At 45.8% G+C, this 24,194-nt stretch overlaps 1 protein-coding gene across 9 annotated transcripts in view; it reads right to left on the minus strand.

Moving 5' to 3' along the window:
- The window catches only part of LOC129486249 (protocadherin gamma-C4), a 187,994-nt gene that overhangs the window by 147,082 nt on the left and 16,718 nt on the right, over window positions 1–24,194 (minus strand). Inside the window, exons 1-2 of one of the 9 annotated variants that reach the window (XM_063642739.1) lie at window positions 9,558–12,673; window positions 7,086–8,939 (exon numbers count right to left, since the gene is read on the minus strand). The exons of 2 other annotated variants lie outside the window; for them this stretch is intronic. In XM_063642739.1, the coding sequence (XP_063498809.1) occupies window positions 8,904–8,939; window positions 9,558–11,978 (2,457 nt within the window). In that variant the 5' untranslated portion in view covers window positions 11,979–12,673 and the 3' untranslated portion in view covers window positions 7,086–8,903. Of the gene's footprint in view, window positions 1–428; window positions 3,361–4,617; window positions 9,234–9,557; window positions 12,709–14,448; window positions 17,020–20,630; window positions 23,627–24,194 lie in introns of those variants that run through there. 6 more of the 9 variants (XM_063642740.1, XM_055285878.2, XM_055285888.1 and 3 more) reach the window with 6 other exon arrangements.

The following is a 24,194-nucleotide window of genomic DNA, read 5'->3' on the forward strand; positions in this document are numbered from 1 at the left end:
AAATTTCAGGTAGACTAAAATATCAATCCTACACATTATCCTTTCCAAAACACATTCACTAATGATGTCTAGGCAGACACTCAAAAGAGAACAATATATCTAACAATTTGAATTAATAAAACATCTTTTCTATTAATAGAACTGCAGTTCCAATATAACAAAATATTTGGGTAAAATGATTATATTTAACCACTTTCCTTTAAGGTATTTGTTTCACTTAAGTCTACAGATATTAGCTAGACTTCCCAAAACAGAATTTGAAAACAAATGGAGAAAGCATGAATTACAAAAAAAAAAAAAAAAAATCTCCAATAGAGCAAATAATGTTCCACTATTTACATAACTAGTTGATTTTGAATATGACAGAAACATGAAAAAGGAAACAAATGAAAATGTTCCGGTCATCCTTACCGAAAGAGAAAACTAACCTGAACTCGCCCTTCTTCTTTGTTTGCAACTACCTTATCAGATATCAGAAGAGGCTCGCTTTTCTCACAGCTCTCTTCACTAAGGAGCGTGTCTGCATAGTTGGGCTGGGGGAAGATCAGGTGACTCTTCCTGGAGTCCGCGGTGAGGGAGACCTCGTGGGAATAGGTCTGCAGGAAAGCCCGAACCCCATCCACGCCCACAAAGTGCGAGGCGGGCACACCCGCCAACCTGCTGCCTTCAGCCTGAAGCAGGCGTGACTTGTGCCAGCGCCTCAGTTTGAGCACCAGCAGCACGATGACAAAGGCCAGGAAGACGCAGGAGACTGCAGCCACTGCCACCACAAGATAGAGTGTGAGGTCCAAATCCTCAGGGTCAGTGGGGGTCTTGATACTGCCTAGGTCAGCCAGGATGTCAGGGATCCTGTCGGCCACGGCCACGGTGACCGTGACGGTGGCTGACAGAGGGGGCTGGCCATGGTCTTCGACGGCCACCACGAGGCTCTGCTTGAGCGCGTCTCTGTCCAGCAGGGCCCGCGCTGTGCGCACCTCGCCCGTGTGCAGCCCCACCGCAAAGAGTCCCGGCTCGCTGGCCTTAAGCAGGCGGTAGGACAGCCAGGCGTTCTGGCCTGAATCTTTGTCCACGGCTACCACTTTGGTCACCAGGTAGCCAGGCTCTGCAGAGCGGGGCGCCAGCTCCACGCCCGTCGAACCGTCTGTGGGGAGGGCGGGATACAGGATCTCGGGCGTATTGTCGTTCTGGTCCAGCACAAACAGGCTCAGCGACACGTTGCTGCTAAGTGGAGGGTTCCCACTGTCGCTGGCTGTCACCCACAACTGTAGGTCTCTCAACTGCTCATAGTCGAAGGATCTCAGCGCATACAGGACGCCAGTGTCAGAGTTAATGGAGACATAGGAGGACAAGGGCGCCCCCTGAAATGTGTCTTCAGCCAGGGAATAGGTGACTCGAGCGTTGTCGCCACTGTCAGGGTCATGGGCTGTCACAGAGAAGATAGAGACACCTCTGGGGTTGTTTTCTGGGAGGGAGGTGGAGTAGGAGGCTTGAGGGAAATTGGGTGGGTTGTCATTGACGTCTGCTACTTTCAAGGGGATGTGGTTTTCTGTAGAGAGGGGCGGGGTTCCATGGTCAAAGACGGTTAAAGTGATATTATAATCTGAAGTCTCTTCTCTGTCCAGGTCTCTAGTTGTTAATAGGTGATAGTAATTATCAACTGACTTCTCCAATTTAAAAGGCAAGTTCCTAGGAATAGAGCATGCAATCTCACCATTTTCTCCAGAATCATCATCATGTACGCTAAACAGCGCGATTACAGTTCCGGGAAGACAGTCTTCAGAGAGCGAACTGGTAAGAGAGGTGAGGATCACTTCAGGGGCATTGTCATTCACGTCCTGTACTGTGACCACCACCTTGGCGCTGGCAAGAAGAGCGCCTCCATCCTGAGCTACCACTTCCATGAGGTAGAATCTGGATTCTTCATAGTCCAGTGATTGTAGAGTTGAGATTTCCCCCAGGTTGGAATCAAGTTGGAAAGTCTCCGAAATTTTGTCTTCTTCATTGCGAAAAGAGTAGGTCAATTTCCCGTTTATTCCCTCATCTGGATCCGTGGCGGTTAGCGTGAGCAGCCGAGTGCCCACAGGTATGTTCTCTGGAACACTCACGCTGTACTCGGATGAAGTGAACAGGGGCGCATTGTCGTTTGCGTCGAGGACCATAACACGGATGTGCGTGGTACCGGAGAGCACTGGGTCTCCGCCATCTAAAGCTGTGAGGAGGAGGTCGTGAACAGTCTCTTTCTCGCGGTCTAGGGGCTGTTCCAACACCAGCTCCGGATACTTTTGTCCATCAGTTCCGCTTACCACATCCAGAGAGAAGTGCAGATTGGAGCTGAGCTGGTAACTCCGGAGGGAGTTCACACCCACATCCGCATCCCGCGCGAAGGGAAGCACTAACCGTGTCCCCACAGCCGCATTTTCATTAACTTTTACTTTTAACTCGTCATCCCGGAAACGCGGGAAGTTATCATTAATATCGATTATTTCTACTTCTACTCCATAAATTTTCATTTTGCTCTCAACCAAGATATTAAAGTTCACCACACACAGCGGGCTCTGAGCGCAGAGCTCCTCCCGGTCTATCCTGCCCGCGGTGACCAAGCTGCCGCTTCGCGGGTTCAGGGCGAAAAGCTGCGTCCTACCTCTGGAGACGATGCGGACTCTGCGCTCCGCCAGCTCCTGGGGCTCCAGCCCGAAGTCCTTGGCTATGTTGCCGACATAGGAGCCTTTGTCCAGCTCCTCCGGCATCGAGTAGCGGATCTGCCCGGATCCTTGCTCACACAGCGTCCCCAGGAGCATGAAGGGCAGCAGCAGCTCTCCGCAGCCCCAGCGCCTCGGTGGACTCGCCATTGCCTTCTCTCTGCCCAATTTTCTCTTAGTTCTGGTTCAGCCTGCTGTTTCCTTATTTATCTAAAGCCGATGGGTACATATTCCTTGACGAAAACGGGCGTGGAGGGTTGTATTTTCGTAGGAGCTTGTCTGGTCTGTGTGTTTAGTATGGAGGGAGCAGAGTCGGGTCGCCTCTGCGGCAGCTTCTTTCCCACTTTGGTCAACAGCGACGCTCAGAGTCCTAACCAGTGACTGCACCAAATTCCATTTTTATTTCTCCTTAGTTATAATTTTATTTCTAATAATGTTGCCATATCCTTAATGTTTAACTGTGTAGCATTGTTTATGACCGTTAATTCAGCTTTAATTCTGAATAGCAAGACTTCCACAATCCCTGAGATCAGTATGATTATTAGATTCCAATACCTTACAAAAATTTTATTTAATGCGCCATTGGGGGAGCCTATGTCCTTTATTTACCTCTTATCTATATTTAGTCCATTAAATTAGGACATTCGAATTCTTACCTTTGTAGGATTCAAGATTTCATCTCTTTATTAGGATACATTTAGGAAAACGTGCTTATTTGCACATAAGAATACCAAGGAAACAAACCCAGTTCTCCACGCACCTTTCCAAACAGGCCTACTGATTTATGTAAGTTATATTAGCTGTCATATGCAGAAGAAATAAAGATCTTTGTTACTTGTGAGGACTTTGAGAAAGTCTCTCCACTATCTCAGACAGTGTTTGAGTTGGGTTAACTATGCATTTTTATGTTTTTCTATTACCATGCTCAAATATTTGTAGTTCCAGTGACAACCAGTATAGTAACTGTGGAGGATGGGGTTTTATTTCATCATCCATGCAGGAAACCATGACCAGATACTTGTCGAGCAGTACTGAGTGGCCTTTCTGTGTTGAGACAGATATTTAGTGCTATCATCTTTATATGACAACAGAAATAGAAAAACCTCTAGATTGAAAAAAATGGACATTTCAGAAAGTCATTTTATTTAATAACACTTCCATAGAAAACTAAGAAAATAAAAGTTCTATATAATTAGGAAATTCAGAAGCAAAGTTTTAAGTAATATTTTGTAGAAAATGATGTGAACATAGGTTGTAAGATTTTTCTCAATGTGTAATTTTTCTCAAGAGCAATTTGTTAAAATGCATGTTAGAGAATGATTTCTCACATTTGTTAAATGCACTCTTTCTAGCAGATACCTCAGACCTCAAACATTGCCTGTCCTTTAGAAATACATCTGTGATTCCAAGACATTTAGCTTACTGAGTGTTGGTCTTCAAGTCAATGGGACAATGTCCTACCCATGCCCTGTGATTAACAAGCCATGCCATTATGCAAAAGTCTTTCTTCTTTGGTTCCCAATTTCCAAAGACTACTAAAATGAAGACTCTCTTTACTCTGAAGTACTATGATTCTAAGAGGAAGTAAAACTAAAATTTGAATAACAAAGAGCCTGAGGTGAAAGTAATAGCCTAAAGTCTCAATAGTAACAAATCTGCAGAGAGAAGTAATGTAAAGATGAGGAAGAAAAAGAAATACAGTGCAGTATCTCATGTGATAAAGGTTTGCAATCATGGGTAAATAAATCTCACATTTCAGAGAGAAAACACTTAAAATTCAGTTAGATAAGATTAAGATAATTAAGGCACAACATTGGCCAAATCTAACTTACAGACAAAGAAATATACAATGGAACTTCCCAACCAAATTAGGTGAAACAATAAAACCAGAAGTGAAAATAAATTAATTAAAGCTCACCTTCAAAATAGTATCCGAGGCAAAAGGGACCCCCGCGGCTCCATGATTTGTACTTTGTTCCCAAGAGTCATTGTCACAGAGGAGATCTTGCGCGGGAACCAATTCCGGGGTTACGTTCAGAAAATTAAACTCTGTCTTGGCTGATTGTGAGGCAACACACAGGTTGTAGGAATAGGGCAATGTTCCCTCACTGTAATTGGGGAGAACTCCAGGTCCAGGCTTGGAGCTGAGACCAGGCTGAAAGCAGCCCCAAGCGTCTGACCTGGAAGAGCGTCGCAGGCGCAGGGAGATTGCCAGAATCACCGCGAAGAGGAAGAGCACTGAGATCAAGGCCAAGGCCACCACCAGGTAAAACTGCAGTTCCGTCTGGGGGTCAGAGGGCTCCGGGTGGTCGCTGAGGTCTGGCAATACCTCTTGCAGGCTATCCGCGAAGATTAGGTGCAGCGTGGCGGTAGCGGAGAGTGGCGGCTGTCCTCCATCACGCACAGCGACCAGCAGGCGCTGGCGGGCCGCGTCCCTGTCGCCCAAGGCACGCGCTGTGCGCACCTCACCCGTGCGCAGCCCCAGGCTGAAGAGTCCGGGCTCGCTGGCCTGCAGCACGTGGTAGGACAGCCAGGCGTTGTGTCCTGAGTCTGCGTCCACCGCCACCACCTTGGTCACCAGGTAGCCGGGCTCTGCGGCGCGTGGCACCATATCGAAGAGAGCGGAGCCATCAGGCCCCAGCGCGGGGTACAGCACCCGTGGCGCATTGTCATTGAGGTCGCCCACTAACACGCGCAGGCTCACGTTGGCGCTGAGCGCGGGCGAGCCCTGGTCGCGGGCCTGCAGTGTGAGCTCGAAGGCGCGCAGCTGCTCATGATCGAAGGCGCGCTGCGCGAACACCACCCCGCTCTGCGGGCTCACGGACACGTAGGATAAAATCTCCCGCGGCTTCAGGTCGCTCGCTACGATGGAGTAGGAAACTTGGCCATTAGGGCCCAAGTCAGGGTCAGAGGCACTGATTTGAGCGATAGAGGCGCCAGGAGGATTGTTCTCTGCCACGTGAACCATGTAGGAAGTCTGTTGGAAAACTGGGCCATTATCGTTGACGTCGGAGATGTGCAGGGTGACAATTATGCTAGAGGAGAGGGGCGGCTTGCCCCCGTCGGTGGCTGTGATGGTGAGATTGTATTCTGGGATCTCCTCCCGGTCCAGGGCGCCGTCTGTCACTAGTTTGTAATAGTTCTTTGAGGAAGATTTCAAAATAAACTTGGCATTTCCCAACACTTGGCAGTAAACTTCTCCATTTTCTCCGGAGTCTCTGTCTCTCGTTTTTATCAAGGCGATGACTGTTCCTGGTGGCGAATCCTCTGGTAGGGGAGTAAATACTGAAGTCACAATAACTTCAGGTGCACAATCGTTGTCATCAAGAATTTCAACTTGGATACTGCAGTGGGCTGCTAGATCTCCAGGATCTTTTGCTTCGATACTCAGAGTGTAACTACTTGCAAGCTCAAAATCCAAATCATCCTTTGTCGTGATTTCTCCTGTTTTTTCATTTAAGTTGAAAAAGTGTTTCACTTGTTCGTCCACATTATGAAAGGAGTAGGTGATCTCCGCGTTTATGCCTTCATCCCGGTCGGTGGCTGTCACCTGAAGCACAAAGAAGCCCGGGGGCACGTCCTCCCTTAGGGTGACCCTGTACACGTCCTGGCTGAACACTGGAGGGTTATCGTTGGCATCCGTGACTTGGATTCGGATTTGAGTAGTGCCACTTTGAGGTGGGTCTCCGCCATCCACAGCTGTGAGGGCCAATTGATGGAAACTCTGCTCTTCTCTGTCCAGAGAATGTTTTAGAATCAACTCTGGATATTTACGTCCATCTGGAGTCTGTTTCTCAGCGAGATCAAAGTACTCGTTGTCATTAAGGTGGTATCTTTGTAGTGAATTAGGACCAACATCTGAATCCAGGGCTGGGTCAAGTGGAAATGCTGTACCTGGCTTAGTGGATTCGCCAATTTTTAAATTAATCTTGGTCTGTTTGAATAGCGGGGTATTATCATTTATATCCTGCACAATTACTGCTATGTAGAAAATATTTAGTGGATTTTCAGCGACAGTATCGAAATCCAGAACACACAGAGGCTGCTTCCCGCATATCTGTTCTCGGTCTATTCTGTCACTCACAAGTAAGTCCCCGCTTTCTGGGTTTACTGTGAAATATTCCTTCTCCGCGCTAACCCGCAGCTTCCGGGCTGGCAAGTCCCGGACGCTGAGCCCCAGATCCTTGGCGAGGTTTCCTACGACCGAGTTTTTGGCCAGCTCCTCTGGAATTGAATAGCTGATCTGGTCTGGGAGAGCCCCGGGGAACAAAGACAACAGGAAGGGCAACAGTACCTGCAGCCACCGCACCAGCCCGCACCTGCCTGAGCTCGCCTTCATCCTCTGTCTCCCTCCGGCTCCGTTTGCTCCTTTGCCCATAGGAGGAATAAGCCTTCCGAGGATGGCAGAATCCGGGCTAAGGTCACTTTTCCTGCTTTTGTTTTCTGTTTCCGAATCTATACTGGCCTCCTCTGTGTGGTTGGTTTGTGCAGGAAGCTCCCCTCTAAGAGGCTCCCAAACGCTTCTCTTCGTTCTTTTGACCGACAGCGACGCTCAGAGGTTTTCTCCGGAAACTGCATCAATGGCTTGTCAATGTTTGCTAAGAACTTTTTTCCTTTCTTTTCTTTTTTAATTTATAAAGTCTTTATTTGTTTTAAAATATGTGAAATACTCATATAGTTCCAAATTCAAAAGGCGCATTCAGCATAGGTTCTTCCTTTCATCCCTGCTTTAGATGAGCAGAAATGCTTTCACAGGGGAAATGAGTGTTAAAGTTTCTTAGGTATCCTTCCGGAGATATGTCTTGTATAGCGCAACGGATTTTTATAAATATTCTGTCTCCTTCTTTACACAAATGTAAGCATACAACATACCATGTTATGCACATTTTTTATTTGTTATATCTTAAAGATCAATCATATCAATACATAGGGAGCTTTCCCATTTATTTCTTATAGTTATCTAGTGGCCCATAATATAGTTATCTAGTAGTCCATAATGTGAATATACAACAATTTGTTTCATCAAAATTGTTATTTGCTAAAAGAAACCCACTGCCCATTCTAACAAAAACACATTTTTTAAAAAATTTGATTTTAGGTTATAAATTATCTACTGCTTTCCTAGGCCTTTAAAACATGTGGCACTCTCATTCTGGAATATATTCCTAATGCCAACACCTGAATATGCTTGACACAGTTTCAGGCCAATTGAGCATTTCCAAATTATATTTTATGGCTTAATTACTTTAAACAATCTCTCCTCAGATGTGAGTTGTCTCTCAACATTCACTTGTTATTTCTGCTTTCTGCTCCCCAATCCAGGTAACTGCATCATATCATATTCCAGCTTACTCTATGTATTGCACCACAACTTTCTATGAATACAAAACCATGTAGAAACTAAAACTCTCCTTTGTAAGTCAAATTGAGGCATATTCCACAGTCTATTGCTACAACATCCAGTTATCAAATTACACTAATCTGTGTAAGCATATGCATTCATGAATTTTGAATTAACTCACAGAACTAAGTGAAAGCACAAAGAACAAAAGTGTTGTATATCTCCTACACACAAAATATTTTCCCTCATATAAAATAATCCCAGAGCCACACGATGATAGAAATATTTGAAAGCAATTTGTAGCAATAGGGATGAGGCCAACTTACTAAGCAGCGTAAATCATATCAGTCCAGAACCCAAGTAACAACCTTTGAAAGAGGCTCACATGATGAAAAGAGAAAAGACTCCAAAAACTTATATTTTCCTTAGAAATCAAGAAAGTCTCAATAGTGATGTCATGATAGGCAATTTAAAAATTATTAAAGTTACTCCTAGAATCTACTTAAATATGAGTGAAATTAACTTGGAAATATTTCTCATAATCACAGGAGTGCACCAAAAGAATCACGCATAGTCACTTCTGGTGCATCTCAGAACAGCAACAAGAAAATATTTGAAATATACCAGTTCATTGAGAAAATATCCTGTTAAAGTTATATCTAAAAGTTAAACTCATAAATTGCCAGTATTCTTAAATTGATGTTGCCTATTATAATGCAAAATACCCTTTCAAGGAAGGAAAAGTAAACTTCAAGCAAAGCATGGTACAGTGTGAAAATAGGAAATTAGAAAACCCCCAGTCCAGATCCAACAATAGCTTCATGAGAAAGAATATTGTAAATGTGAATGTACACAATTGTCTTCTATTTCACAGGTCTCTTGTATCTTTTCAGTAACACCTAAGGGAAAAGGAAATTTATTCTTTATTTTACTTTATTTTATTTTACTTTTTGGAGACAGAGGCTTGCTCTGTCACCCAGGCTGGAGTACAGTGGCATGATCTCAGCTCATTGCAACCTCTGCCTCCCAGATTCAAGCAATTCTCATGCCTCAGCCTCCAGGGTAGCTGGGACTACAGGCGCACACCACCACGCCAGGCTAACTTTTTGTATTTTAGTAGAGACTGGGTTTCACCATGTTGCCCAGACTGGTCTTGAACTCCTGAGCTCAGGCAATCCATCCTCCTCACATTCCCAAAGTGCTAGGATTACAGGTGTGAGCCACCACGCCCAGCACAGAAAAGGAAATTTAAGGAAATGAGGTGGCTTAAAGTTGTAAAATTAGAAAATTCTGGCGAAACTACACTGAACGAAGATCAAAAAGGATAAGTAATAAACAACATTTTTGTGTGGTAAATACTGTTGATCATTATTGAAGGGTCATCCACCAGTTTTCTTTAAAGCAATAAAATATTAAAAGAGGAATCTTCATTTGATATATTACATATATAATGGGAGACATTTACACAACTCTGTCTATATTTCAGTGTGGTATGATCTATTATAAGATTGACTCACCTGAAGATTAGGGTCTCCTTTTGTTTCAAGTAAATCCTGAGTTATCAGGAGAGGCTCGCTTTTCTCACAGCTCTCCCGGCTGATGAGCGTGTCTGCATAGTTGGGCTGGGGGAAGATCAGGTGACTCTTCCTAGAGTCCGCGGTGAGGGAGACCTCGTGGGAATAGGTCTGCAGGAAAGCCCGAACCCCGTCCATGCCCACAAAGTGCGAGGCAGGCACACCTGCCCACCTGCTGCCTTCAGCGTGAAGCAGGCGTGACTTGTGCCAGCGTCTCAGCTTGAGTGCTAGCAGCACCATGACAAAAGCCAGGAAGACGCAGGAGACAGCGGCCACTGCCACAACGAGATAGAGTGTGAGGCCCGAGTCGTCTGGGTCTGCTGAAGGCTTGAGGCTGCCCAAGTCAGCCAGGACATCTGGGATGCTGTCGGCCACAGCCACAGTGAGTGTGACGGTGGCCGAGAGAGGGGGCTGGCCATGGTCCTGGACGACCACTACAAGGCTCTGCTTGAGCGCGTCTCTGTCCAGCAGGGCCCGTGCAGTGCGCACCTCGCCTGTGTGCAGCCCCACTGCAAATAGTCCCGGTTCGCTGGCCTTGAGTAGGCGGTAGGACAGCCAGGCATTCTGGCCTGAGTCTCTGTCCACTGCCACCACTTTGGTCACCAGGTAGCCTGAATCCGCGGAGCGGGGTGCCAGCTCCACACCAGTAGAGCCATCTGTAGGGAAGGTGGGGTACAGGATCTCAGGGACATTGTCGTTCTGGTCCAGCACAAAGAGGCTCAGCGACACATTGCTGCTGAGTGGAGGGTCTCCACTGTCACTAGCTGTCACCAGTAGCTGTAGGTCTCTAAACTGCTCATAGTCGAAGGAGCGAAGTGCATATAGGATCCCAGTATTGGAGTTGATGGAGACATAGGAGGACAGGGGTGCACCCTGGAAGGTGTCTTCGGCCAGGGAGTAAGTTATTCGGGCATTGTCACCACTGTCGGGGTCTTGAGCAGTCACAGATAAGATGGAGGCTCCTCTGGGGTTGTTTTCAGGAATGTAGGCAGAGTAGGAAGCATGAGGGAAAGTGGGTGGGTTGTCATTGATGTCCATCACCTGCAGTGAAATATGAGTTTCTGTAGACAGTGGAGGAGTTCCCTGGTCAGTGGCAGTTACAGTGATGTTATATTCTGAGACTTCTTCCCTGTCCAGTGTTCTGTGTGTCAACAACCGATAATAATTTCCATAGGTCTTTTCAAGTGTGAATGGCAGATTATCTGGAATAGAACATGTGACCAGGCCATTTCCTCCTGAGTCACTGTCATGCACGTTGAAAAGTGCAATTACTGTACCCGGGGAAGAAGTTTCCTGGACTGAGCTGGTGAGAGATGTAACTGTGACTTCTGGTGCATTGTCATTTTCATCCAGAACTGTCACCAGTACCTTGCTTCTAGCTCGGAGACCAGGCCCATCATGGGCTTCTACATCTATGTGATAGAATCCAGAGTCCTCATAATCTAGATCCCCCAATATTGTTATATCCCCACTCAGGGGATTCAACTGAAACAGCTGTGATATTTTGTCTCTTACTTTCCGGAAAGAATACGTCACGTCTCCATTGGCTCCTTCATCTGGATCAGTGGCTTTTACGGTGAGTAGCCGAGTGCCTACAGGAACGTTCTCACGAACACTTACGTGGTACTCGGGCTGAGTGAACATGGGAGCATTATCATTGGTATCCACAAGTATTATGAGAATCCTGGCAGTGCCAGAGCGAACTGGGTCACCTCCATCGAAGGCCGTGAGAACGAGGTGGTGAACCGCCTCTTCCTCGCGATCTAGAGCGCGTTCCAGCACCAGCTCTGGGTACTTAATCCCATCGGTCCCGCTTTGCACGTCCAGGGAAAAGTAACCGTTTGAGTTGAGCTGGTAACCCTGCAGGGAGTTTACCCCTACATCCGGATCAAAAGCTTCAGGAAGAGGAAATCTCGTCCCAGGATTTTCACTTTCAGCAACTTTTATTTCCCTCTGTTCTGTCCCAAAACTGGGTGGGTTATCATTAACATCGATTATTTCCACTTCTACCCGCAAAATCTTCACTGTATCTTCTAGGAGAATCTCCAGGTTTGTCACGCAGTTTGGAGATCTGTCGCAGAGCTCCTCCCGGTCTATCCTACTCTCGGTGACCAAGCTGCCGCTGCGCGGGTTCAGGGCGAAAAGCTGCGTCCTACCTCTGGAGACGATGCGGACTCCGCGCTCCGCCAGCTGCCGGGGCGCCAACCCCAGGTCCTTGGCGATGTTGCCCACCACTGAGCCTTCTTCCTGCTCCTCAAACACCGAGTAGCGGATCTGTTCGGCCCTGATTTCCACCAGAACCCCCAGGAGAAGGCAGATCTGGAGCAGCCGGGTGTGGTCTGGGCGAGCAGGAGGCGCCGCCATTACAACCCTGCCGCGGAGTCGCCTGTGCTTCGGTTTTCCCTCTGTCTAGGCCTGAGGAGCCCCAGGATCTTCTGGGTCCAAAATAAAGTGCATTCACAGCCGGAGCTCTCAGGGCTTCCGCTTGAAGCTTTCATAAAGCTCCAGAGCCAGTGCTTTGTGCTGCAGAAATCTTGTGATTCTGATTAAATTTCTGGTTTGACTTTTCCCCCGATTGGTGAACAGCGACACCCAGAGTCTTAACCTGTTACTGCGATTTATTCTTGGTTAAAAAAAGTTTATTTTTTATACACGTTTCTATTCCTATTTCTCCCAAGATAATGAAAGTCAAATTCCTATTTTTCACTTGCAATAAAAATTCAAGAATGATACAAGTCTTCCTGTACAATAAACTTCATGAAGTTGTTTATTTTCTTGGAGAAAATATGACGATTTTTTTTCTAAGATGTGTTTTCTCTCTTTTCAGTTTTCACATTGTTCATCCCCACAGCCCATTCTCAGTATAGCGTATTGTGTGAGGGACATAATTATCTCTCCTAAAGACAAAGGTGGACTTGAAAAATGGATGAGACAGATAAATGAAAAGACAGTGGGACAGGAACATGGAGGTCTGGCTTTAGTCCCAATTTATGCAGTAACAAGTTTCCTCACATGAGTTGACCCTCTAGAACCTGGGGCAATGCTTCAATTCCCTTGCAAAAAACTCAGCTACTGTTCAAGAGTTAGCCTTACCCTGTACAAATGAGATTGACAAATAGGATAATAGGTTTGGGAAGAGAATTTGCTCCTTAATTTTGTATACAGTAGATTCTTGGCCACAAGCTATGCATATGACTATCTTGTTCACAATGTGTTCTCAATCTTTAGAACAATACCTTTCATAGAGTAGTAACTTTTATGAAACCTTTCAATGTTTCATGAATGACCAGTTCAAATGCAAAGCCTAAAACAATGGGTAAATAACTCTGATCTTAAAAATAAAAAAGAAATAAAAAGAAAAGTTAGACTGAAGAACTATAAAGTGCAGATAATAGTTTAGTGATTTTTTCACATGACACATTCAGTATTATTTTACAATTTCTAACCTTACTTTAGCTCTCATTTTAGAAATAGCCAGTAAAAGGAAATGTTTTGGTAGCCAAACATGGATTATCATTGCATGTGCCATCGCTTTCTTGCTTATGAATACTTACAGTAATTTACTAATCTGTGAAAATTTGAGATAAAGCAGTACATCAGTTCTTAAGCTTATTCCTCACTTAACAATTAGCAGTAGAAATGACTCATACAAAAGGGCATTAGCTATACAGAATTTAAAAACCCTCAGACTTTGAGAGAGTAGATTAAAGTTGTTTTTCACAATCCTCAAAGACCGCACAAACTGTGGATGATTGAGAGGTGAAATAAGATGTTTGGAAATAAATTTGACAGTATGCATTAAAAAAACTCAACATGTTTATAGATTTAATTAATTCATCAGAAATCTATACTAAAGAAACAAGAAGTATGGAAAACACTTTATAAACCCAAATGTTCATTACATCCCTTGTTTTAATAGAGACAAAATAGAAAGAGCATGAAAATAAATAATTTAGGAATGGTTAAGAAAATTATGAAATATCATTGACTGAAATTATAGAGTGTGAATAATATCGACCCAAACTTAGTGATGCAAATGTAAAATTGGACAATATTTGCTACTTCTGATGAGACAAAGTGTTAAGAGTCTTAATAATTGGAAGGCTGTGTTAAACATACATGTTGCTGCAAAAAGACAAACCAGAATGTAATTGATGAAGATGAACATAAACTTTAACTTGGGTGGGAAGAACTCTAAATACATTTATAAGGAGCTAAGAATAAAATGACTTGAAAATATAGTATCGCATATCAACTAAGAAAAGGCACTGCTATTACTAGGTGTTAACATCTGGGAAACAGGTCTCTTTAGCACGATTTGCCAACCATACAGAAATGCCAACAGTAAAGGTTGAAAATTAAATTGCCAAGACTACTGAGCAATCAAGAAAGCAATCTCCATCTATCTAGTATCCCCTCCCCCAGTAGATACCATCACTAGAACAATGAAAGAAAATCAAAATTACTTATACACCAATGAGAAGAAAATGCAATATATAATTTTTGTTTGTTTTTTTAGACAGAGTTTCCCTCCCATCGCCCAGGCTGGAGTGCAGTGGCACACTCTTGGCTCACTACAATCTCCACCTCCCGGGCTCAAGCGATCCTCCTGTCTCAGCTTCCTGAGTAACTGGGACTACAGGCGTGTGCCACCACACCCAACTAATTTTTGTAGTTTTAGTAGACGGGGTTTTACCATCTTGGCTATGCTGGTCTCAAACTCCTGACCTCAAGTGATCATCTGCCTCAGCCTGGTTAAGGGCTGGGATTACAGGCTTGAGCCACCGCGCCCGGTCGCAATATATAAAATTTAACTAGATTTGCAGAAACTCACGTGCGAAGACAAAGAAGGGTCATAAGAGGTTTTGTGATCTTCATTACTGGCACATACAACCATAGAAGGATCATCACACAGCAGATCCTGAGGGGGAGCCATTTCCGGTGTCAGGTTCAGAAAATTAAACTCTGTCTTTGCAGAATGAGAGGCAACACATAGATTGTAAGAATAGGGCAAAGTCCCCTCGCTGTGGTTGGGAGGAACCCCGGGCCCAGACTTGGAGCAGAGACCCGTTTGAAAGCAGCCCTCAGTGTCGAGGCTGGAGGAACGTCGCAGGCGCAGGGCGATCGCTAGAATCACCGCGAGGAGAAAGAGCACTGAGATCAAGGCCAAGGCCACCACCAGGTAAAACTGCAGTTCCGTCTGGGGGTCAGAGGGCTCAGGGCGGTCGCTGAGGTCTGGCAATACCTCTTGCAGGCTATCCGCGAAGATTAGGTGCAGCGTGGCGGTAGCGGAGAGTGGCGGCTGTCCTCCATCACGCACAGCGACCAGCAGGCGCTGGCGGGCCGCGTCCCTGTCGCCCAAGGCACGCGCTGTGCGCACCTCACCCGTGCGCAGCCCCAGGCTGAAGAGCCCGGGCTCGCTGGCCTGCAGCACGTGGTAGGACAGCCAGGCGTTGTGTCCTGAGTCCGCGTCCACCGCCACTACCTTGGTCACCAGGTAGCCGGGCTCTGCGGCGCGTGGCACCATATCGAAGAGGGCAGAGCCATCAGGCCCCAGCGCGGGGTACAGCACCCGTGGCGCGTTGTCATTGAGGTCGCCCACCAACACGCGCAGGCTCACGTTGGCGCTGAGCGCGGGGAAGCCCTGGTCCCTGGCCTGCAGCGTGAGCTCGAAGGCGCGCAGCTGCTCGTGGTCGAAGGCGCGCTGCGCGAACACCACCCCGCTCTGCGGGCTCACGGACACGTAGGACAACAGCTCCCGTGGCTCCAGGTCACTGGCCAGGATAGAGTAGGAGACGCTGCCGTTGGGTCCCAAATCCGGGTCGGAGGCGCTTACTTGTGCGATAGAGGTGCCAGGTGGGTTGTTCTCAGCCACGTGGACTACATAGGAGGCCTGATGGAAAACAGGTGCATTGTCGTTGATGTCGGAGACGTGCAGGGTGATGCTTGTCCTGGAGGAAAGGGATGGTTTGCCCTTGTCGGTGGCTATGATTGTGACGTTGTAGTCTGCTGTCTGCTCCCGGTTTAGGGCTCCACCAATCACCAGCTTGTAGTAATTCTTCGAGGTGGATTCTAATTTGAACGGAACTTCTTCCTGAATATAGCATGTCACCACGCCATTTTGCCCAGAATCCTTGTCTCGCACTTTTATGAGGGCTATTACAGTTCCAAGGTCTGAATCCTCTGGAATCTGGTTAGAGAAGGACATGAATGTCACCTCTGGGGCATTGTCATTCTCATCAACAATTTCTATTTGAACATTACAGTGAGCTGTGTGTACTCCTCCATCCTTGGCTTCCACGCCCAACACATATCTACTTGTCTCTTCAAAATCCAATGTGCCATTGGTTGTGATGTCGCCGGTATTTGGATTGAGATTGAAGAGGCTGGTACTTATTGGGGAATTGAGGAAGGCATAGGTGATCTCTGCATTAATGCCCTCATCTTGGTCTGTGGCCAGAACCCGCAGCACGGAGGTTTCCCAAGGTACGTTTTCTTGGAGGCTAACCCTGTATACCTCCTGGCTAAACACGGGAGCATTATCATTGGCATCGGTGACTCGGATCCAGATATGGGTGGTGCCGCTTAGAGGCGGGTCCCCGCCGTCCATGGCAGTCAGGATTAAGCGATGAGAGCTCTGATGTTCCCTGTCTAGAGGTTTTTCCAGCAGTAATTCCGGATATTTACTTCCATCAGGACTTTCCTTCGTTGACAGAGAGAAGTATTGATTGGGGTTGATGGTGTATAACTTCAGTGAATTGCCTTCCACATCTGCATCTTGCGCAGAATCCAGAGAGAATTTTACCCCGGGTAAGGCTGACTCACAAATTTCTAAGTCAATGCCTTTTGCAACGAAACGTGGTGCATTGTCATTAATATCTTGGATTACAACAACCACGTGGAAAACATTCACTGGGTTTTCAGCGACCGTTTCGAATTCTAGTGCACACACAAGTTTCCTTCCGCAAATCTTCTCTCGATCTATCCTACCGTTCACTAACAAATCCCCGCTCTCCAAACTAACGTTGAAATAATCCTCTGCACTAACCCGCAGTTTTCGAGTTGGCAACTCCCGGACACTGAGCCCCAGATCCTTGGCAAGGTTCCCCACCCGTGAGCCGTTGGCTAGCTCCTCTGGAATCGTGTATCGGATCTGCTGGGAGATGGCCCCGCAGAACAAAGACAGCAGGAAGGGAAACAGTACCTGACTTTTCATCACTTCGGCTTCTCTGGCTCTCTGCATTTCAGGAACTCTCCGCGGAGCTTCTTTCCTCTGGGATGTTTTCTAAAAAGCAATGGCAGCTCCCTGGACTTCTGTGATCTGAGCTTAGGACTTAGTAGTTAGGCGCTCGAGGGTGAACAGGAGCAGCGTCTGTGCTCAGTGCACCGGACAAATCAGGAAGGCATCCTGCCTGACGCTCCTGCAGAATTGAGAAGCCTTCACTTCCTTTTGGTCGACAGCGGCGCCCAGAGGTTGTCTTGGAAAACTGCACAGTGCCCAGCTATTTATTCTCAAAGCACAACCTCTTGAATCTATGCACCCTGTCTTTAATTTGCTGGAAGGAACCAGATACTCACATTTTCCCCTTTACATTTCAATTTTCTAGTTTGTCATCATCAAATAAGGGTCTTCATCATTTCGTATTCTTTTTTCATTTAAAAAAATTCACAAGGTACACTGCCATTTTTTTCAGTTTTGGGGGCAAAAAAAATCTTCAGTGATTTCACTGTATTTACAAGCTCTGGCATGACTGCTGTATCCAAATAAGTGAATTGATAATTTTTATTTATATTTTTAGTGGACTAAAATACCTACCTTTCTGTAAATTCATCGGAATCAGTTCCCTTATCTAGTATTTTAAATCTCTCCATATATATGTTATCAATTCAGTAATACTTTTCGAAGATAGTTTTTGCAAAAAAGGGGAAATCACAGCCTTACGATTATGTTAATATGTTTCTCTTCTTTATAAAATATAGATAATCTTTCCAGTTAAGTAGGGCAAAGTCTGATATTTTGTTAAAAGGGCCAGTTTAGTATTGGGGTACACATACATGCTTTTATGAAGGGGAATCTCATATAATGTACATTTGTTTTATGAAACCAGTGCTTCTTTTTTATATGAATGTATATGAAATACTCTAGGCTGGGTGCAGTGACCTGTGATCCCAGCACTTTGGGAGGCCAAGGTGGGAAGAACACATGAGGTCAGGAGTTTGAGACCAGCCTGTCCAACATGGTGCAAGCCATCTCTACTAAAAAAATAAAAATTAGCTGGGCATGGTGGCGGGTGCCTGTAACCCCAGCTACTCAGGAGGTTGAGGCAGCAGAATCACTTAACTCAGGAGGCAGAGGTTGCAGTGAGTTGAGATCATGCCACTGAAGTCCATCCTGGGTGACAGAGCAAGAGTCTGTCTCAAAAACATTCTCTATAATGCCAATTCTCAGCTCCAGCTGACTTATACCATTAATGAGCAAAACGAGTTTGACTTGACCACTGGTGAATATTGGAGAGGTATTCAGAGTTCTTAGACACCCAATTTTGGAACTTATTCTGTAGTTCCAGGCTTAGAACCAGTCTTGGTTCAAAGCAAATCCCTTCATTTCAAATGCATTACCAAATGATATCCAACTCAACAATTTATTCTACTATTTTGCAGTGCTCACCCATACTCATACTCCAGTCGAAACAGCCTGTTATCTGTTTTCTTAAGATACCTTTTCACTTGTTTCCTTGCATCATGCCTTTATACTTTCCATTCCTTTTATTATGAACTTCTCCTCCCTTTCTCTTGTAATGGATTCTTGCCCGTTCTTCAACAAAATAAAAATAAATCCATTTTAGTGAAAATGGGATGTCTGAGATCTTCCATTACCTGTACAAGTAGGTGGAATTGTATGGGTTCCATATTCTCAGTGTATTTTCATGACACATATGTAGGCTATGTTTCATATAGAATTCTTAGAAATTCTCTTTGAGCATCCAAATTTCCCCTGACACTAGCTAATTAATTTTTTTTCTCCTTACAGGGAAAGTGATACTGATACTATAAACATTTTTTTTCTAAAAATGATATGTTAAAAGTTACGTGCCTTTTTCTTTTGAGACAGGGTCATGCTATGTTGCCCAAGTAGGTCTCGAAGTCCTAGGCTCAGAAGTCCTCCCCTGGCTATGGGCCTTTTAAATTCTGTGATGTATTTCCATGTTTGAGTGAGAATACACCTTACTCTGCTTACAGCTTTTGTGTTCTGGCCCTGTTGTCTCATACATTTAAATGTGCCTTTTCCTAATATATTGAGGGAGGAATCTATTCTTTTGTTTGAGTTCTAATAAAACATATTTTGGTCTAATTTTGGATGACTCTCATATGGTTTCATGAGTGAAAATAATTTCATAAATTGCAGAATAAGCCAACAATTTCTGGCTCAAGAAAGTTGTAGAACATGACAAAAGAAGGGACTTCTATTCCATTGTTGGAAGAGATTGTCTGGAAATCTCCCGCAGAGGCTGAGATATATTCCTTTACATGTTTTTAATGTCCTTCTCAAGGGCAAGAAATATCACTCCAAGGCTCATAATAGTTTAGCTAGGTGAACTTTACACCCTCAGGCAAAATGTTGAAATCAATATGAATACACACGTAAGCATATACTTTAGGCATATATGACAGGCACTATAGGTAAAACCATTTGACCAGCCTCTACTTTTTTTTTTTTTTTTGAGATGGAGTCTCTCTCTATTGCCCTGGCTGGAGGGCAGTGGCCCAATTTTGGCTCACTGCAACTTCTGCCTCCTGAGTTTAAGCAATTCTTCTGCCTCAGCTTCCCGAGTAGCTTGGATTACAGGCGCCCGCCAGCATGCCTGGCTAATTTTTGTATTTTTAGTAGAGACAGGGTTTCATCATGTTGGCCAGGGTGTTCTTGAACTCCTGACTTCAAGTGATCCACCTGCCTCAGCCTCCCAAAGTGCTGGGATTACAGCATGAGCCACCGCACCCAGCCTCTACATTTTTATTCTCCAATTTTTGTGTTATTGAGATGAAAAGAATAAGACCAGGCATGGTGGCTCATGCCTCTAATTGCAGTACTTTGGGAGGCTGATGTGGGCAGATCACTTGAGCTCAGGAATTTCAGACCAGCCTGGGAAACATAGCAATTGCCCTATCTCTACAAAAACAAAAACAAATTAGCTGGGAGGGTGGCTCGTGCCTGTGGTCTCAGCTACTCAGGAGGCTGAGGTGGGAGGATCACTTGAGTCTGGGAGGTCAAGGCTGCAGTGAGCCGTGATCATGCCACTGCACTCCAGACAGAGTAAGACCCCGTCAAGAAAGAAAGAAAGAAAGAAAGAAAGAAAGAAAGAAAGAAAGAAAGAAAGAAAGAGAGAAAGAAAGAGAAAGAAAGAGAAAAAGAGAGAGGAAGGAAGGAAGGAAGGAAGGAAGGAAGGAGGAAAGAGAGGGAGGAAGGAAGGAAGGAAGGAGAAAAAAAGAGTGTCATCTGTCTTGGAAGGAGCCAAACATAATTTAATTTCATGGGCACATAAAATATCTTCTATTCATATGTATTTTTACTTGTATGTATCAGGATAAGCTATATAGGTTGGAATGACAAACTCCAAAGCACAGGGATTTAAAATGAAAAAGGCCTATTTATCACAGGTATACAGACCAGTGTTGTGTTTCTGTCATCATAGTTACTCAAGGACCCAGGTAGAAGCAGCAGTCACAATTTCAAATAGTAACTTAGAGATCTGAAAATTCTCACAGTGGCAGATTCCTCTAGGAAGTGACACTTTACTTCCACTCACGATGTATTATTTTTTCCCTAAGCCCACGCAATCATAACCAGACCAGGGAGTGCAGTCCTACTATAGGCCCAGAAAGAAATGGGGACAAATATTTAGTCAAAGGACTAATGACAACCTCATGGCTTTATTTCTCAAATACATATGTGTTAAAGCTTTATAATAACCACATTCTCATACCTGTTCTTCATAATATTCAAAGAAATAAACTCACCTGAAGTAGGTTGGAATCTCCTTTCATTTCAAGTAAATCCTGAGTTATCAGGAGAGGCTCGCTTTTCTCACAGCTCTCCTGGCTGATGAGCGTGTCCGCATAGTTTGGCTGGGGGAAAATCAGGTGGCTCTTCCGCGAGTCCGCAGTGAGGGAGACCTCGTGGGAATAGGTCTGCAGGAAAGCCCGAACCCCGTCCACGCCCACAAAGTGCGAACCGGGCATGCTCGCCAAGCCGCCTCCCGAAGCCTGTAGCAGGCGTGACTTGTGCCAGCGCCGCAGCCTGAGCGCCAGCAGCACGATGACGAAGGCCAGGAAGACGCAGGAGACCGCGGCCACCGCCACCACCAGGTACAGAGTGAGGTCTGAATCGTTGGGTTTGGCGGAGGGCTCGAGGCTGCCCAGATCGGCCAGGATGTCGGGGATCCTGTCTGCCACGGCCACGGTGAGCGTGACAGTGGCGGAGAGAGGGGGCTGGCCGTGGTCCTGGACGGCCACCACGAGGCTCTGCTTGAGCGAGTCTCTGTCCAGCAGGGCTCGCGCCGTGCGCACCTCGCCCGTGTGCAGACCCACCGAGAACAGTCCCGGTTCGCTGGCCTTGAGCAGGCGGTAGGACAGCCAGGCGTTCTGGCCCGAGTCTCTGTCCACCGCCACCACCTTGGTCACCAGGTAGCCGGGCTCTGCGGAGCGGGGCGCCAGCTCCACGCCAGTGGAACCGTCTGTGGGGAGGGCGGGGTACAGGATCTCGGGCGCGTTGTCGTTCTGATCCAGCACGAACAGGTTCAGCGACACGTTGCTGCTGAGTGGAGGGTTCCCGCTGTCGCTGGCTGTCACCAGCAGCTTCAAGTCTCTAAATTGCTCGTAGTCGAAGGATCGCAGCGCGTATAGGACGCCAGTGTTGGAGTTGATGGAGACGTAGGAGGACAGGGGCGCCCCCTGGAGGGTATCCTCGGTCAATGCATAAGTGATGCGGGCGTTGTTGTTGCTATCTGGGTCCTGGGCGGTCACTGAGAAGATGGAGGCTCCTCTGGGGTTGTTTTCTGGAATGTAGGCGGAGTAGGCTAAATGAGGGAAGGTGGGTGGGTTGTCATTGATGTCAGTCACATGCAGGGTGATGTGAGTTTCTGTGGACAGTGGCGGGCTTCCCCCATCTGAGGCTCTCAGACTAATGTTATATTCTGATATTTGTTCGCGGTCCAGGGAGGCGGCCGTCACTAAGCAGTAATACTGATCTATTGATTTTTCTAACTTAAATGGCAGATTTCCCAGGACAAAAACTTCAACCTGCCCATTCAGCCCAGAATCTCGGTCATGCACGTCGATAAGAGCAATTTCTCTTCCAACGGTGCCCTCTTCTGGGACTGAGCCTGTGAGTGACGTGATTGTAATTTCTGGAGCATTGTCATTCACATCCAGAACCGTGACTAGAATCTTGGCTCTTGAAAGAAGACCTGGTCCATCCTGTGCTTCAATTTTAATTTCATAGAACATGGCATCCTCATAATCTAGACTTTTTAATATTGATACTTCTCCACTCACTGAGTTAAGATGGAAAATCTCAGCGATTTTCCCAGGCATTTTATCTAGAATATAAGACACTTGAGCGTTGAATCCCTCATCAGGGTCAGTGGCATTCACCGTGAGCAGCCGGGTACCCACAGGCACGTTCTCCCAAACACTTACACGGTACTCAGGCTGAGTAAACATTGGTGGGTTGTCATTTGCATCCAGGACTATCACTTGGATGTGCAAGTTGCCAGAGTGGACAGGGTCTCCACCATCAGAGGCAACCAGGACAAGCTGGTGAATTTCTTTTTTCTCACGGTCCAGGGCCCGCTCCAGCACCAGCTCTGGATACTTGGCCCCCTCAGAGAGGCTATTCACAGCCAGGGAGAAGTAGTCACTGGGGCCAAGCTTGTAGTTCTGCAGGGAGTTCATGCCTACATCTGGATCAAAAGCAGTTTTAAGTGGAAATCGGGTTCCAGGAACCGTTAGTTCACCAATTTTTATTTCCAATTCCTCTGTTGGGAAATTGGGAGCATTATCATTAATATCTTTAATTTCTATTTCTACTTCAAAAAGTTTCAATTTATCCTCAACCAGGATGTTAAATTTTACCAGACACAGCGGGATCTGAGCGCAGAGCTCCTCCCGGTCTATCCTTTCCGCGGTGACCAAGCTGCCGCTTCGCGGATTTAGAGAGAAAAGCTGCATCCTACCTCTGGAGACGATGCGGACTCCGCGCTCCGCCAGCTCCCGGGGCTCTAGCCCCAGGTTGTTAGCGATGTTTCCCACGAAGGAACCTTTATCTAGCTCCTCAGACACCGAGTAGCGGATCTGACCGGAACCTGTTTGGCACAGCGTCCCCAGGAGGGCGCACAGCAGGGCCAGTCCTCTGCCATTTCGGAAACTCAGGCAACTGGTCATTTCCTTTTCGGTGAATCGCTTTCTCTGAATTCGGTTCCAGTTTCCCACGACGGACTCCAGTCTTATTTTCTCAAGAAACGAAGTCTTTTACGGGCCTAATCCACAGGTCAAACAGCTGGTTGACTAAGAGGTGAGGCTGGCAGCCGCCCCGGATCTTCTGAGTCTGATTTGCTGGTTCTTTGCATTTTAGGAGCGAGGAAATGGTGGACTAGTTCTCAGCTGCGTTCTCCTTCTTGAGTGGTAAACAGCGACACTAAGAGGCCTAACCGTTTACTGCATCCTCTCAGACAAACACAGATTATTATTTTTGAATTATCCAAGACCTGAAATCCTTCTTCTCAGAGATAAGAGGACTAGTGTTGATTGAACATAATTGAATTGATATATGTTAAACAGTGTGACCTCAAGTTATCTTTCTTGGGAATCCATGCGCTAACCTTAATGCCACCAATATTGCTTCAAACATAGTGGAGTTAACTGTTTTGAATTGTTCAGTTTAAGAAACACACAGTAACAAAGAACTGGCCCTAAGGACCAACACAACTATTAAAAGACGTGACCACCACTTGTTCTTCCACCACTGAACCTTGATAATGTGTTTATTGTTATACTTACTACATTTATCAGGGTTATTTGATAAGATATCCACCTCCTCTTTCACCTTTCCCTCTCTATACTCTTAACTCTCTAAGAGCTGAGACAAGGAAAAAAAGAAAAGAAACACACAGAAATATCAGCCACATTTATACATTATATTTCTTTAAGTATGTTCTTGGTGACCTGATAACTTAGTTTCGATATTTGTTGGTATTTAATATCATTAAACAAACACATAATTAGTTGTCAGACAGTATGTTTGGGGATTTAAGGTGAACAATATAGACACAGTAGCTTCCTTCACAGAGATTATAAGGATATAAAGACAAACAGGGAATTGCAGTGTACTGAGATAATTACCATAATGGGAGAAGCCAAGGGGGTTAGGGGGGCCTTCAGTTGGGCCTTTAATGTTAGCAAAGGCTTTCCCAGGAAACATGAGAGGAGTAGATCAGTGAAAAGGCCTGGATGTGGGAAAGAACAGCATGACAATGCCTAGATGTGAGAGAGAAATCACAGACCTTCAGGGTACTGAAAGAAGTT

Source organism: Symphalangus syndactylus, chromosome 7, assembly GCF_028878055.3.
Source record: "Symphalangus syndactylus isolate Jambi chromosome 7, NHGRI_mSymSyn1-v2.1_pri, whole genome shotgun sequence".
Taxonomy (NCBI): Eukaryota; Metazoa; Chordata; class Mammalia; order Primates; family Hylobatidae; genus Symphalangus; species Symphalangus syndactylus.